Source organism: Orcinus orca, chromosome 7 (assembly GCF_937001465.1).
Source record: "Orcinus orca chromosome 7, mOrcOrc1.1, whole genome shotgun sequence".
NCBI classification, from domain to species: domain Eukaryota; kingdom Metazoa; phylum Chordata; class Mammalia; order Artiodactyla; family Delphinidae; genus Orcinus; species Orcinus orca.
This window is the reverse complement of record NC_064565.1, coordinates 66,701,832-66,717,297: the sequence shown is the minus strand read 5'-3', so window position 1 is coordinate 66,717,297 and position 15,466 is coordinate 66,701,832. Positions and strand designations below refer to the sequence as shown.

The 15,466-nt window shown below is 35.1% G+C and overlaps 1 protein-coding gene across 5 annotated transcripts in view; it reads left to right on the top strand.

The window, feature by feature from the left end:
- SESTD1 (SEC14 and spectrin domain containing 1) overlaps positions 1–15,466 on the top strand; it is a 142,980-nt gene that overhangs the window by 43,070 nt on the left and 84,444 nt on the right. For 4 of the 5 annotated variants that reach the window (XM_004267380.4, XM_033423659.2, XM_033423660.2 and 1 more), the window contains 2 exons: positions 4,396–4,487; positions 7,561–7,669. In XM_004267380.4, coding sequence (XP_004267428.1) covers positions 4,433–4,487; positions 7,561–7,669 — 164 coding nt within the window. In that variant the 5' untranslated portion in view covers positions 4,396–4,432. Of the gene's footprint in view, positions 1–4,395; positions 4,488–7,560; positions 7,682–15,466 lie in introns of those variants that run through there. The other variant, XM_033423662.2, reaches the window with a different exon arrangement.

Below are 15,466 nucleotides of genomic sequence, written 5' to 3'. Positions count from 1 at the left end.
GCACATTTTCCTTTATGTTCACCAGTTTCCAAGGCACTTCACCTGCTGTAAACTCTGGCTTTCTGCCTCTTTTATGTATTATAAATCGTGACTTAAAATAGATCGTTTTAAATAACCATATATGAAATATGACATGTTTGTGTTAAGCATGTTGTGAATTTTCTGCCATTTTTTAGGCCTGCTTCACTTGGCAAATTTTTTAAAAGACATGTTTTCCTTGTCACTTTCCATTGATTCATATCAGGTATATGTCTGCCACTGACTTCATTCCTTGTTTGAGAATATAATTCACTCAGATATATTTAGGTTGAATAAGCTCCTTGTGAAAAATAATGATCTATATCTACCTACTGGAGAAGAGCATGAGCAAATACCTCATGTTATTTAATATTTATTGTGGTGATGGTAGTGGATGGTTGTATCGTCTTTTGCAGGATTTTCTCTTTATTTTGTGTGTTTTGTACATTATTCTATGAACTATATAACTAGAAATAGGCAGATTTTTTTTCTTATGGCTGTGCTAATGACTTGAAAAGTGTAAAACAAATGACTTGCAAAACCACATTTAATTGGAACTAGTAGTACAGTAATCATTACTTTTTATTATCCATCTCTTTTATGATAACAATGAAAGAGATTGATGTAAAGGAGACTGTAGAAGGGAGGAAGATATAAAGAGTAAACATTACAGCTTTCATCTCTTGACTGCTTCACATTTTATTCATCAATTCATTTGATATTGGCCCACACAGCCAAAAATCTATATTTCTCATTACTTTAAATTACTTTTTCATCACTTTCAAAATGTTCTTTAAAAAAAAAAGACTGTTGGATTAAAAAAAATTAGTATTTTGCCATGCTGAGGTGGTTTTGTTAAGTCATGGAAAGTTTGGAAAGAGCATGTGTCTCAGGAGACAGTGATGAAATGTAAGATTGCTTCTGGGTACTATAGTTTGCCAAGGTAAATCTAGACTAGAGATTGAAACCATCTCCCTTTTGCACTTTAAGTATGTGGAGAACACAGTGGTGAAACATTTGGCACTTGCTGGCATAAAATTGATAACCTGACTTGCAAAGCTTAGATAACACAGATATTATTCAAAGGATTACCTGCAGCTATCATTTCTTATGCCTTAGGAATTCCAGAGGTTCTTTTTTCTTGGGTACTGGTTAATTAGGTTTTATTGTGGCAAGGCTTAACCCTCAGTGTATTGATGGACATTTTCATTCAGAATAAATGGCAACAGATTGGGGAAAAAAAAAACCTACAAAGAAGAAGCAGCGGTGCTGAATGATTGCAGATAAGACCTACCAAACTCTGAATTGCAGTTGCTTCCTGTACCAAGTTTCTCCATTGACTAAAAGAGAAGGCTGCTCTAGCTAAAACTTAAGCAGAAAGGGGTTCATTAGAAAGATGTATATAACTCAGAATTTATGAGAAGGATGGAGAAATAGGCTCAGAAAATAGGAAGGACACAAAGGCAGTTGAGAAGTTGTCTGGAGCATCCCATTGACAGCCTAGATCAGCAGTTCTCTTGTTACTAGGTTTCGGGGGGGTCTGTGAGTTCAAAACTGTTTTAATAATAATTCTTAGTACTGCCCCTTTCACTGTGTTGACATTTGCACCGATAATGCAAAAGCTAGGACTCCATCTTGTTCAATTGGCCCGATGTCACTGGATGTTTTCAGGGCTGTTTTATTGGTAAGCTGATCATGTGATATTGAGAACATCATTACTGGAACCAGATTGCCTGGGTGTGAATCCTAACTTCCCCAGTTACTAGCTTTGAGATGTTGGGCCACATTTAACCTCTCAGCCCCATTTTACTTTTCTATAAAATGGGGTTAATAATAGTAGTTATCTCATAGAAATGTTGCAAGGAGTAATTAAATTAATATAAGTAAATCATTTAGAACAATGTATGCCTTGTAGTAAACACTTGGTAGATGTTAACTTGCTTAATCATCATTATCAGACTTTTACATCTGGTCTTTGACAAGCTGGTCACCAGAGAAGGGAGCTTAGCCGTGAGTCTGAACTGTCTGGTTCTTGTAGTGCTGGAGAAAAAACTCATCAGGTCAAGATACTGATCTGGAAACATGAAGTGCTACTATTTTAGGTTAAACATGTAAAACATGAGCTTTTCCCTCATTCTTCCTACTAATTGTATGTTAGCCTGGGCAGATGTAGAACAAAACTGAATGAACAAATTGCAAACAAATATTCGAGGATAAAACTTGAAGAGAATATGTCATATTTACTTTGACAACATGTTTTCTTTTGTAGATATATAAAAATAGTAGTGATTTTTTTTAGTTGTATATACAAAAGCTGTAAAATAATATACTTCTTTAAGTAGCCTTGCTTGTGTAGCCATTATCTGACAAGTAATAAGACTACATCGTTTTTTTTCCAAGTAATCTGGGAATTTTTTCAAAAGACTACATTTTTTTCAGGGCAAGGCTGTGACTTGAGTTTTTAGCTCCAGCTGAAAGCACAGTGCTTGAAATGGGATAGGTTCATAGCAAGTATTTGCTGAGTAAGTAATATAGAGTCACATTTTCTGCTCTGCTGGAAAATTATTTTCAAGAGAGTGTGCTTTCTGATTACTGTAGTTAATAACACTATTGCATATTTGAAAGACCTAAGAGAGTAAGTCTTAACAGTTCTCATCACAAGAAAAGAATTTTTGCAACTATTTATAGTAGTGGATTTTAACTAGATTTATTGTGGTGATCATTTCACGATATATACAAGTATCAAATCATACTGTACACTTGAAACTAATATAATTTTCTATGTCAGTTATAGCTCAATAAAAAAAGAGGAGGCTGGTTATAAAAGAGTATACTTTCACTAAATGCAATGCAATTTTACAGTGTCCTCCAAGGAACTGTCACTATATAGTGATGGTACGTGGGCGTAGGACAAGGGAAGGAGGGATAAATGTGATGGAGAATACTCTCTCAGACATGAAATTAAGTTTAGGTGGCTAATATAATTGAACCTTTGATTTTCTTGTTATGTTTTGTTTTGAAGTTCCTGCTTTTCTTAAAATCGTGCTTTGATGGTATATTGGGCTGGCCAAGCATACAGATGCCTGCCATGCCAAAGCTCCCATTTAAAGGAAACTGTCTTGCTCTTAGCCCTTGCTGTATGAATAGTCCCATTTTGTATTTTCCATAACCCCTGGGCGTACCTGAGTGGACACTAGAAAACTAAACCAAGATCAGTGAATTATGGCTTGGTACAAAAAGATAACTAGGCTAATCAGATTTTCTCCTGGCAAATTTAAAATATAAAATGTGGAGAGATAGAGGCAGTTAACAGTGAGGGCAAAAATTGAAATAGTATATTGGGAAATAACTTGAGGTAAACATGAGGATAAGGTGAGTTATTATGTGTTATGGGGAAGCAAAAATATGAGAAGTGAGAGAAAGCCATTTAATAGTGGATCTGAAAGAATCAGATATTTGGAATTAAGCTGCGTAAATAAGTAGAGTAATAGATATTGCAAGTTTGATTAATTGATTCATTCCTTTATTCAACAAATAATTTGTTGAGTTACTGCTATGTACCAGGCACTGTTCTAGCCCAAGAGCATTGCTCCGAAAAACAGTTAAGCCAGTGATTCTCAACTAGCTGTGATTTTTGCCTGCCAGAGGATATTTGGCAGTGTCTAGAGACATTTGGTTGTCACAACTGGGAAGGGGGAATGGTATTAGGATTCTAGTGGGTAGAGGCCAGGGATGCTGCTAAATATTCTACAAGGCACGGGACAACTCCTTACAGAAAAGAATAAATAATCTGACTCAAAATGTCCGTAATTCTGAGATTGAGAAACCCTGCGTAAGCCATTAAGTATAGGCATACCTCAGAGATACTGCTGGCTCGGTTGCAGACGACCACAGTAAATACTGCAGTAAAGCAAGTCACATGAATTTTTTGGTTTCCCAGTACAAATAAAAGTTATGTTTATGTAATACTGTAGTCTGTTAAGTGTGCAATAACATTATGTCTAAAAAAACAATGTACATACCTTAATTAAAAATATTTTATTGCTAAAAAATGCTAACCGTCATCTGAGCCTTCAGTGGGTTGTAACCTTTTTGCAGTGGTAACATCAAGGATCACTGATCACAGACCACCATAACAAATATAATAATAGAAAGTTTGAAATATTGCAAGAATTACCAAAACGTGACGCAGAAACACGAAATGAGCAAATGCTGGTGGAAAAATGAGCAGTAGACTTGCTCAATGCAGGGTTGCCACAAGCCTTCAATTTGTAAACAACACAATATAGTGAAGTATAATAAAATGAGGTATGTCTGTGTATATTTCATAGAGTAATTATTATCTTGTAGTTGACATTTAACTTTCTGTGTTTTCAGAAAGGAAAATTTACTGGAGGAAGTTTACTGGAGTAAAATGGAGGCCTCAGTAATATTACCCATTCTGAAGAAAAAACTAGCCTTCCTTTCAGGTATGTTTTCTTCTTAAAATTGGAAGTGTTTGATGTATAAATTTGTTTAATCTTTTTTTCTTTGATAAGTTTGGCAGAAAGGCATTTCCTTTTTCTCTGAATGTTTTGTTTTAAAGGTGTTTCTGAGACACCTTGTACTCAGAATGGATAGCGGTGCAAGCCAACTCTGTCACTGTTGGTGCTTGGCAGCCAGTTTTCATTCTGTTCTGTAATTTGATTAAATGACCTCTACAGGGTAGATGTCATGACATCTCACCTCTCATATAAAAATGAAATAACTAATACAGGCTGAGAATAATTGACTAACCAGCATCTAAAGTATTGTTTCTGAAATATAGAGTAATTCATTTTTGTGTTATCCCGTCCAGCTTTTGTCTTCCATCTTCCTATGAGGGGGGAGTTATGAAATAAATTACATGGTTTTCACTTTTTACTGCTCGAATTTGGTTATAAGGCTTGAATTTACCTTCCATTATTAACCCAAAGTCTGCATTGACTAAGAAGAGTCAAAGAGAAGCTTCGAGATATATTGCTAGTGTGAAAGCAGTGGTGACGCTGGGTGTAGCAATTTTCTGGAATTTTGGACCATTGAGTAAATTTGCACATGCTTTAGAATAGGTACTGTGACCCACCTATTGAAGATTATTTAAGTTGTATTATCTTGCTTTTTCTCTCTTATACTTTTTAGGTCCTATCAGAATTGTCTTGATATTTAGGCTACTAATGTCCTTTTCAGTGTATATTGTATCTCTCTGTAAATTGGCATGTTTTTCTAGTGTACATTATAAAGGAGAAAATAAGATATTGAATTCCCCCAGTAATATTAGTTCTTTATTTAATATGTGTTTTCTTTTTTAAAAAAACTTCTTCCCTTACCAGTTGACACTTAACGTTTTCTATTTTTTTATGATATGAGTGGTATTGTAGGAAACGTTCTTATTCACAGTTTGTGCATTTTGTACAAGTCCAGCAGTATAAATTCCTACAACTGGAAGTATTAAAGAGAATTTACATTTATATTTAAAGGTTTTGTCAGATTGCCCTATAAGAATATTGTGGCAATTGTTGATCTCTCACCAGTGTATGAAAATGCATGTTTGAAAACAGAAATAGACCCACAGACATAGAAAACAAACTTATGGTTACCAAAAGGGAAAGAGGGGAGGGATAAATTTGGAATTTAGAATTAACAGATAAACACTACTAAATATGAAATATATAAACAACAAGGACCTACTGTATAGCACAGGGAACTATATTCAATATTTTGTAATAACCTATAATGGAAAAGAATCTGAAAGAGAATAGATATATATGTATGTGTATAACTGAATCACTTTGCTGTACATCTGAAGCACTGTAAATCAACTATACTTCAATTAAAAAAAAAAGCCAGTTTGCCCATACTGTTGCCAAGAGTGGATATTACTATTTAAAAAAAATCTTTATCAGTGACATTTTTGCATTCTTATTTTACTTGTCTCTGTGCAGCATTTGACCCTGGTGACCATACCTATCTTGAAAGCCTTTTTCTTCTTGACATCTGCCTTCTTTTGTATCTACACTGGTGATTATTTTGTTGTCCCTTAGTGAAAGCTGAGGGCATGAGGTTAAATGTAATCCTGTATGTTAGACCTGTGCTCTGCAGACAATTTCACAGTGGGTCAGAGTGCTGCAGTTCAGATATGAACCTTTTTGCAGTTTGGTTTAATGCAGGGCTTAGCGATTTTTGAGGAGAAAATGAGACTTCTCTGAACCCAATTCCTCTTGACTTGCTCTTGACCGTTAATTATTTCAACCAGTAATTTTCAAACTTTTTTAATAATAGAGAAAAACTTCTCAAACCAACAAAATCATTCAGGGGATACAGTTTGAAAACCATGGTTGCAGTCTATTAAAAAAAAAAAAAACTTGTATTCTAAACAAAACAACATTTGCAGTTGAAGTCACTATTGATTATCGATTAAGTTGAACCATTTGAAATTGCCATTTATTGAGATTAAACAAAGTGGTTGACTATCAGTAATTTACATGGTTAATCTGATAAAAGATCATTTATGGTTGGTACCTTGTGAATTGCATCCATGTTATTCATAGGAATCATTTTTTTTCAATTCAGTCCTTTAACTTTTTAGTGATAGAGATCATATAAAATTGTTTGCTTTAGTGTTTGCTGGCTTTTAAGTTTCTAAAATTGCCATAAATGTCAGTTGGGTCAAAAGATGGACTTCAGTGTGAAAATCAATCATGTGGGGAGCTTTCAAAGAAGCTGTGTGTATATAAAAGTACTAGTTATATTTTAATGCTTATGGAAAATCGAAGAGAACTTGAACATCCATGAAATGTAAGTGCGTTCCACTTCCTGGCTTTCAGAATTCTATATCCAGGTCCCGTGCGCTCTTCTCAGCTGGACAGGGCTTTCCCTTTATTGCCTCATGAACAAAGAATGCCTGTCTGACCTTTGTGAGTTAACTCAGATCATTCCTCATCACAGAATGCTCTTTTGACTTGGTTTATAAATTCTATTCATTTTTCTTAAGTTTTAACTTTTCTATGAAATTTTTTACATTTATTACAGCTCTTATCATTTTCTCCATTTTCTAAATCCCTTTTTATAATATTTTATATATTTTGTACAACACAGCCTAACAAATTATCTGTCATATTTCATACTGTTATTTCTTACGACTTAAAGTTTTTCTTCCTAGGTTGATAAGAAATTTGTTGTTTTACTTGCAAATGCTTACTGTGCTAGGCACACAATAGATGTTTGATGAATTGATTACAATCAGAAGCAGACTAAATGGAAGAAATTAAACAAAATGAGAATTGTTATGTTTAAGTGAATATTTCATTGGTGAATTTTTTTCCTCTTATTTTTTCTAAATTTTATATAATTTTGCTGTACTACTATAAACATTTACAATATATAAAATAAACAGCCATTAGATTGTTTTTTACTGATGTCTTAAACTTGTAATTGTTGTAGTAACATTGGATGCAAATATATTTAATTCATTTAGTGCTTTAATATCTCTTACATGTTAAATTTATATATTTTTTTCTTTAATAGGAGGAAAGGACAGACGAAGCGGCCTCATTCTGACAATTCCATTATGCCTGGAACAGACAAATATGGATGAGCTGAGTGTCACCTTAGACTACCTACTCAGCATTCCAAGGTGACTCTAAAGGTGTCTTTTCTTAAATTTCAATATGTTTTCATTTACTTACGAATGATTCCTGCTGTTGTTAAAGTATACTTTGCTATCTTATCTGCTTTTATTAGCAGTGAAATTATAATTGAAAACACAAGAATCAATAATATATGATGCCACAGCAGATAAAATAAAGACATTTTATATTCTTGATGCACTAAATGATACTGATTTCTAAAATGTATATACTGTCAACTTTTAAGGAGTGCAAAGATTGAGCATCTGTCTATATACCATGTAATTTGAGAAAACTTAGAAAAGTGAATTCAGTAGAAAGCTCTTGTATTTAGGTAGCTATTTCACTAAATAGATATAAATACATCTGTATGTTTTAATATATTGAATGAAAGCTATTTGGAGTTTAAAACATTTTTATTTTAAAAAAATGCAAAAAATGTTTATATTTTAATCCAAAGATCATTGGATTTTTAATTTTTATATTTCTTTGGTGAAGACAAAACTTAAACCTTTGTATTTGCTTGAGCCTACCCATCATTTCAACAACAAGAACAGAAAAGCCCCCTCCCCAGCTTCCTTTCCCATATGTGATATTTGGGGACTGAAGTCTGACTGCACATTAGAATCATCTGGAGATTTTTTCCAAAGTTTTAATGCTTGTGGGTCCACCTCCAGAGAGTCTGATCCAATTGTTTTTGGGAGGACTGCTCATCAGACTTTAAAAAAAATTCTTTAAGCTTCCCGGATGATTCTAATATGCAGTCACATTTGCAACCCACTGCAGCAAAGTGCAGGAATGAGGGCAGATTGTTTTGTGTGTGTTTGTAAAATATAGGGGTGGTAAAAGGAACAAAACTATCTTTTACATAATGCTCTTAAGCTCGAAATAGTGAATTTTAAACATTTTAGTCAGAGCAAACAATTCTTTGTATCCTTTTCCTATATTTGCATTATTGACATAATAGATTATTTCATTTTAAACCACCTTGAAGAATACAGGGTTAAAATTACATCTTAGAACAACTGACTTTAATCACATCTGCTTCCAGTATTGGTGTATAATGATTCTGTTGCTGAATGTTTTTTCAATATTGGGAAAATAGAGGTCTTAAAGTGAAAATTTTCAGTCTTTTTACTTTCTGGAAAAGAAAGTTATCAGACTTCACAGTGTATTAGTACTGAATAACCTTGCTAATTCTCTGAGCTGCTGATTGCCAATTTGTATTATTCATCATTAGATAACGAACTGCTTTTTAGGTAAATGGCACTAGCTAAACATATAGCTAACAAATTATGAAAAATATTCATGGATTCATAGATGGTTAAAAGTGTTCAGGGAACTTAGAGACCATCTGAATCAACTGCCTTATTTTACAGTTGAGGGAATTGAGACTCGGAAGTTAGTTACTTGCCCAAGATCACACAGCTAATTAGCAGTAGAGCTGGGATTAGAATCTGCAGTTCCTGGCACCAATCCAGAGCTCCTCATACTTCAGATGAATACAGTACAGTGTAGTTGCATCTTATGTGGGGTGAGGTTCTGAAGTTAAAATGTAATGCAAAAATTACTGATAGTCAAAATTACCCTTGAAAAATGCCTAAGGAAGAATTAGAGACTTATGAACTATTTTTCCGTGAACATGCTAGATTTTCTTCCAGCATTGGAACATGTCAGTCATGGAGGCTGAGTTCTGGAAGACACAGTCGGCTTGTGGTTAGGTGTGTGATAAGAAAATGCACGCTTGTATATACTAGAACCAGGATCAGCCTGCCAGGATGCTCACACTGTAGGGTAAATGACCAGTTTCACTCATGCAGCCTGTCTGCTCACTCTGGGTGTGCAAACAGGAAGTACAATGGAGGGCAAAATAGCGTACACTATTTAAACGTTCTCTCTCTCTCTTTCTTATATAGATATACATATAGTACTATTTCAGTGTAAATTATGAATCAGTTTCTACAGAGCTACACATACCTACCTGCCAGCTAATAGAAAAGTTGTAAGTTGAAGCAAGATGAAAGAACTTAATTTAGCAAGACAAAATAGATACCTGGATACTTTATTTTTGATAATTGTTCTGCTAAAGTTTGACCGTCTCAGATATTTGTGAACGCCCTGACTTTTTAGCCTTCTGCTTTCTTGGATCAACCTCCTATAACTTTGGCGTTTAAAAACGTAGTTGGCAGCTTTATATCAGTGCTTGCCATTTCATTAGAGAGCTAGAGGGTTTTTGAGCTCTTCATTCCAACTCTGGACAGTAGTTTATTAGGTGCAGCCTTAAAAACTGATTTTTCTCCTTCAGAATGCCTGCCATTAAAACTGCTTTTAAATTGTATTATGAGAGATTTCAAATACACAAAAAAGTTGAAGGAATAGTGCAGTAAACACCATTATGCCCATCACTTAGAAGCCTGCAACTAATGTTGTAATACTTTATCACGTATCTATGTGTTTATCCACCCCTCTTTCCATCCCAGAACGGTTTTTTTTTTTTTTTTTTTCAGAACTGTTTTTAAGTTTACCCTGTCAGATCAGTCTCAGCTTGGGTCTAGAAAGTTTTTCCTTTTTTAGTATGTCTGCATTCTTTTTGGTGTGACTTGTTTCTCCCAGACTCTGCTGTTAAAGCTTAACTCCTCCCTACTGTGAATGTCTCCAGACAGCTCCAGCAGTGTAGCTAGCTAATGCGGCCTCTTCTTTATAGGAGATGTCCAAAAGTAGTCTTTCACTGCAGTGAAAATGTTAACATTCTGAATATAGTAACAGCTTTTTAAAAGTATTTAAAAATGGAAAGAAACTATTTAGTTCTTACCCATATTTTATGCTTAGTTTCATGACCAGGAGCAAGGTGTGATACATACTTATTTTAAATGGGTAACCCAGTACAGTTGAAAATGGGGCCATTTCCTGATTCCTTTACACACAGCTTGGTCCTAAACTTGTTTTTGATTTCTGACTCTTGAGCAGAGGGCTGAGAAGAAAGGAGAAGTTCAGGTTAATTGTAACCTGACCTGAATACTAAGTTTATGTTCAGGTAACTCCTCATGTCCAGGTCTGTGTGGAGTTCAGCACTAACCATTATTGCCCCATTTTCTACAAAGGGTTTTTAATAAAAAATAACATAGACTGACACAGCTGGGCCAACCTGAGTGTTAAATTTTAGGAGAGGTAAATGGAGTTTTTCTTTTGTTTTACCAGCGATTGCTGTACACTTTAGACATAAACAACATGATTAGAAATTATGAGTCCATGACTCAGAAAGCAGAATCAAATTCAAGATTACCTTATGGAGATAAAGAAAAGATATATAAATTAATCTGCAAATCTTTTCATTAAAAAAGTAAATATTGAGATTAGCACTAAACAAAACCTCACAAGTAGATCTTTATCTCATATCATTTCTTTATATATTTCAAAATTTTAAGTCAGAAGCATATTCACATTCAAAGTATAAAATGAAATTTGTGTCAGTACTATTACACAAAGTATGATTATAAGATATTGAGACTACCAGCTTTTTAAAAACATGTGGCAAAACATATGCATCAGTGTTTCTCAACCTTCTTTGTCATTGTTATCTTTGTAAGGAGCCCTTTTAGGCAGCTTTTCCTATTCACTTCTGCTTGATGTCATAGAGTTTACTGTTAAATCAGTCTGATATTAGAGTGCAGAGCCATGTTTCATTTATCTCCATATTCACAAGGCCAATAAAAATGATTTGGAGACCTTAGGTGTTTGTTATATGGATATTGAAGGAACCAACCAGACTTAGCAATAAAGTCATAGAAACGACTTAAAATATATTATGAAAGGAGATATAACAGCTGTGTATGGTGAAATATCATTTGAATCCCATACAAGTAGTTTTGTAACTGCCAGAATTCTATGGGGCATATATTCTGTACATTCAGAATTTTAAAAAATTTATCTGTGGACATTTTTATTCAAAGAAAATCTTACAGAGAAACTAAATTTATAAAAGAGCTAGAAGTGTAGGCCCACAGCCATTCCTGCTCATCCCCACCTTCTCAAATTCCACTTCCACTGCAGTGCCCCCTCACCCGCTTTTAAGGAGCCTCCTTGGAGCTTACAGGACTCTGCAGAGCACTTAGAAGGTAATTTGAATATGAATATAACACTGATTGGTTCAGTATAGTCTGTGAGAGTGTGACTGGGATGGCTCTTCTTTTTTAATTTATTTTTTATACAGCAGATTCTTGTTCGTTATCTACTTTGTACATATTGGGATGGCTCTTCTTTATTTTTGTTTTTTTATGGGACATGCTTCTCAGAAAGTTTAAGGCAGTGCCTTCCTTTCTCCTCCTTAGCAAATGCACTTCTGGCAAATGACGGTATAATTGTGTTGATCTTAGAGTTACTTCAAAGCACTGTAGTTAAGTGCTCTGAACATGCTTTATGCTGTTGATGAGTGCTTTTTTAATATTTACTTCATTCAACGAATATGTATTGAAAACTTATAATGTCCGTTTTAAAATGTGACAGCTAAGCTAGCATTTCCTTTCTTTACCACGTATTTTTAAATTTCCTGTCTCCTCTGTTCCCTTTTCATGTGTTTAAGTTCACGTCGAGGGATGGCTGGGTTGTCAAGCTGGACTAGTACAGCAATAGCCAAGCTAATTTCTCTATCTCCAGTCTCTCCCCAATTTGCACACAAGGACAAGATAAATTTCACCAAAACAACAGTTCTATCATCCTTCTCAGTTTTCTAGGACCTCCTCTCCTTTCCACACAATGAATTTAATTCAGTAGTCATTTATTTTGTTGCTACCAAGTGCAGACATTGTACACCGTGCATTGTGAAGGCAAGAAAGACTAGTGTGTGCTCTCAAGGACAGTCTTTCAGCCTTCTTAACTGCTATGCCAAGACCTTGTGTGATTTGACTTAACCCTTTCATTTCATATTTCTTGAGCACTTATCATGCAAGGCACTTAGTTTTATAGCACTTGTATTAATTAACTCAGTCTTCAAAATAAAAATATTATTATCCCTATTACATAGATGAAAAAATGAGGGCAGAGAAATTTAAGAAACTTACCCAAATTAATAACTGGTACCTTTGCTTATATTCCTCTTGCTCTGTATCCTTTTATGTTAAGTTTCATTAGCTCCTTTATGTCGGTACTTCCCAGAGTCTTCCAGCTGTTCTCCAGACTTACAGCACTTGCCGTTTCTGACTCTTAGGCATTTAATCATAATGTGTTTAATGATAATTCTTGAATTTTTACATTTATTATTTAAGTTTTACATTAAAAAATTTCAAAGATATATGTTTCCCTAGTAACATTAAAAAGGTGACATCAGTGAGTGTAAAGTAGACACTAATTAAAATACTTTTATTTTACCTTTTCACCTTTCTAAATGATCTTAAGCTTCTTGAAGGGAGAAACTGTGTTGTATAATACATATTTTTTCATAATCCTGTGCAGTACCTCATATTGATACTTAGTAATCAATAGTCAGTGGATATGGGTTTCTGCTCTTTATCTTACTTAAGTTTCTTCATAGCTCTGTGTACTCAAATGCAGCCTGGCTGATCATTTTCAGAACATCTCACATTTGTTGGAAAATCAAACATGTAGAAGTTGCAGCTCAGTAGAAGCTATTTTGGTGGATAAGAAGTTTGTCTAGGCTGGTCTTGCTTTCCTTTGAAGACATTAAATTTGAAATGGACCTGGGAATTTACTTATGGGTGATGATTGGGAGGCATATGTGAAAAAGACTATCCTTTACTTAAGGAAATAATAGATAAAAGTAAGTCATTTAATTCTCATAACAGCCCTATGAGACGAGCACTATCATCCTTATCTCTTACATATAAGGGAACCGAGGCATAGAAAGAGTGGGTAATTTAAGTATCTTGACCTAGAACCTGTGGCATACCAGGGTTGGAGGGGGATTTGGACCTAGTGGTCTGACTCCAAGCCTGTGTTTCTAGCCACTGTTGTATTCACCTCTGTTATAATCACAGTGCCATAGCTATTGATAACTTTTAATATTCATTTGCATTTAACCTGCATCTATCACAATTGAGAATTGACATATGAAAATAACTATGGTGAACATAGTTGAGCATAACGGAAATCTTTTTTGTTTTAACATTTTCTTTCAACAGTATATTCAGCGTATATTTAAAACCATAGCATTTTTCTAGCTCAAAGGGAAATTGTTGATCATCCAGTTATAGAATCATGGAATATCATGATTAAGAAAGTACCTTAACAGTCATCTAGACCAAACATCTTCAATCATCTAGACTAACCACTTTACCCATACTTAAATCCTCTTTATAGAAATGCTGCCAAGTACTTGCCCAGATTAATCTAATTCTGTAGAGAGTCAGCATCTATAGAAGTTACTTTTCTGTTTCTCTCAAGTATTGATTTTTTTCAAATTTGGATTTTAGGTCAGTTCTTCCTAATTGTAGAAAAACTCATTTACGTCACAGAAGAAACATCAGAACACAGAGGTTTAATGACTTGCCAAGAATCACACAGAGATGACTCATAAGTCTTCAGTCACTTAGTAAATATGTGAGATCCTACAATGAGTTCCTCATCATTCTAGGTGCTGAGGAAATGGGTGAACAAAGGCCCAGTCCCTGCCCTTATGGGCCTGATGCCCTAATGATCAAATGAATATTATAAATAAATACATAGGGCTTCTCTGGTGGTGCAGTGGTTGAGAGTCTGCCTGCTGATTCAGGGGACACGGGTTCATGCCCCGGTCCAGGAAGATCCCACATGCCACGGAGCGGCTGGGCCTGTGAGCCATGGCCACTGAGCCTGCGCGTCTGGAGCCTGTGCTCCGCAACGGGAGAGGCCACAACAGTGAGAGGCCCGCGTACTGCAAAAAAATAAAAAATAATAAATACATAGTATGTTGGAGGTTCATAAGTCTATAAAACAGAGCATGAAAAGAATTAAGGGAGGGATGGAGTGCAAAGGAGTGTGTGGCAATATTTTATAAAATGAGAAAGTAACATTTTACCAGAGATGAGTGAAGTGAGGGCCAGGCTATACAGATACCTGATGAAAGAGCATTTAAGAAAGAGTATCTTAGACAGAGGGAGCAGTAAGTGGAAAGGCCCTGAGTCAGGAGCAGGCTCAGTGTGTTGTGCGATCAGTAGGGAGGGTAGTGTGGGTGGAGCAGTTTGAGAGAAGGAGGGTTCTGGGAGAGCCCTCAGAGGGGCTGCAGTCAGAACTTAGAGGACCTCGTAGGCCATGGTAAGGACTTCAATTCTGAATGAGAAGGAAGGCCATTGTTACATTCCTACCGAGGAGGAGTGATATGATCTGCGTCTTCTAACATTTCTAGAGGCCCTCTATATTTAAAGCTGGAAGCTGCCAACGTATCATTAAGACAATAATATCCTTGCTTTCTGGAAGCATATTATCTGATGAAGATGAATTATAAACAAGCAATTATAATAAAACCATAAGTAAAATTAGTGCCATTAAGTAAGTATAAGCAGAGCTCTCTGAGTGGAAAGAAGGAGCCCTTAGTCTTAATCAAAGAAATTAGTGAAGAGCTGCAGAAAATCCATTGACAGTCTCTTTCTAGCCAAAGTGAGGGAGCTTATTAAGGACCTGCTCCTCCTTTAATAGCTGTTTTAACTTAGGCACGTCACCCTTGAAAGGCTCTAATGGAGTAAGAACAAGGAAGTGGGGTGTTAATAGATTTTTTTTTTTTTTTGGTTAGTGGTCTTAAAATTATAAAATGTTAATAGTAGTGTAGGAATTTACTAATATAGCAATGCAGCTACACACCCTTTATAAGGGACATA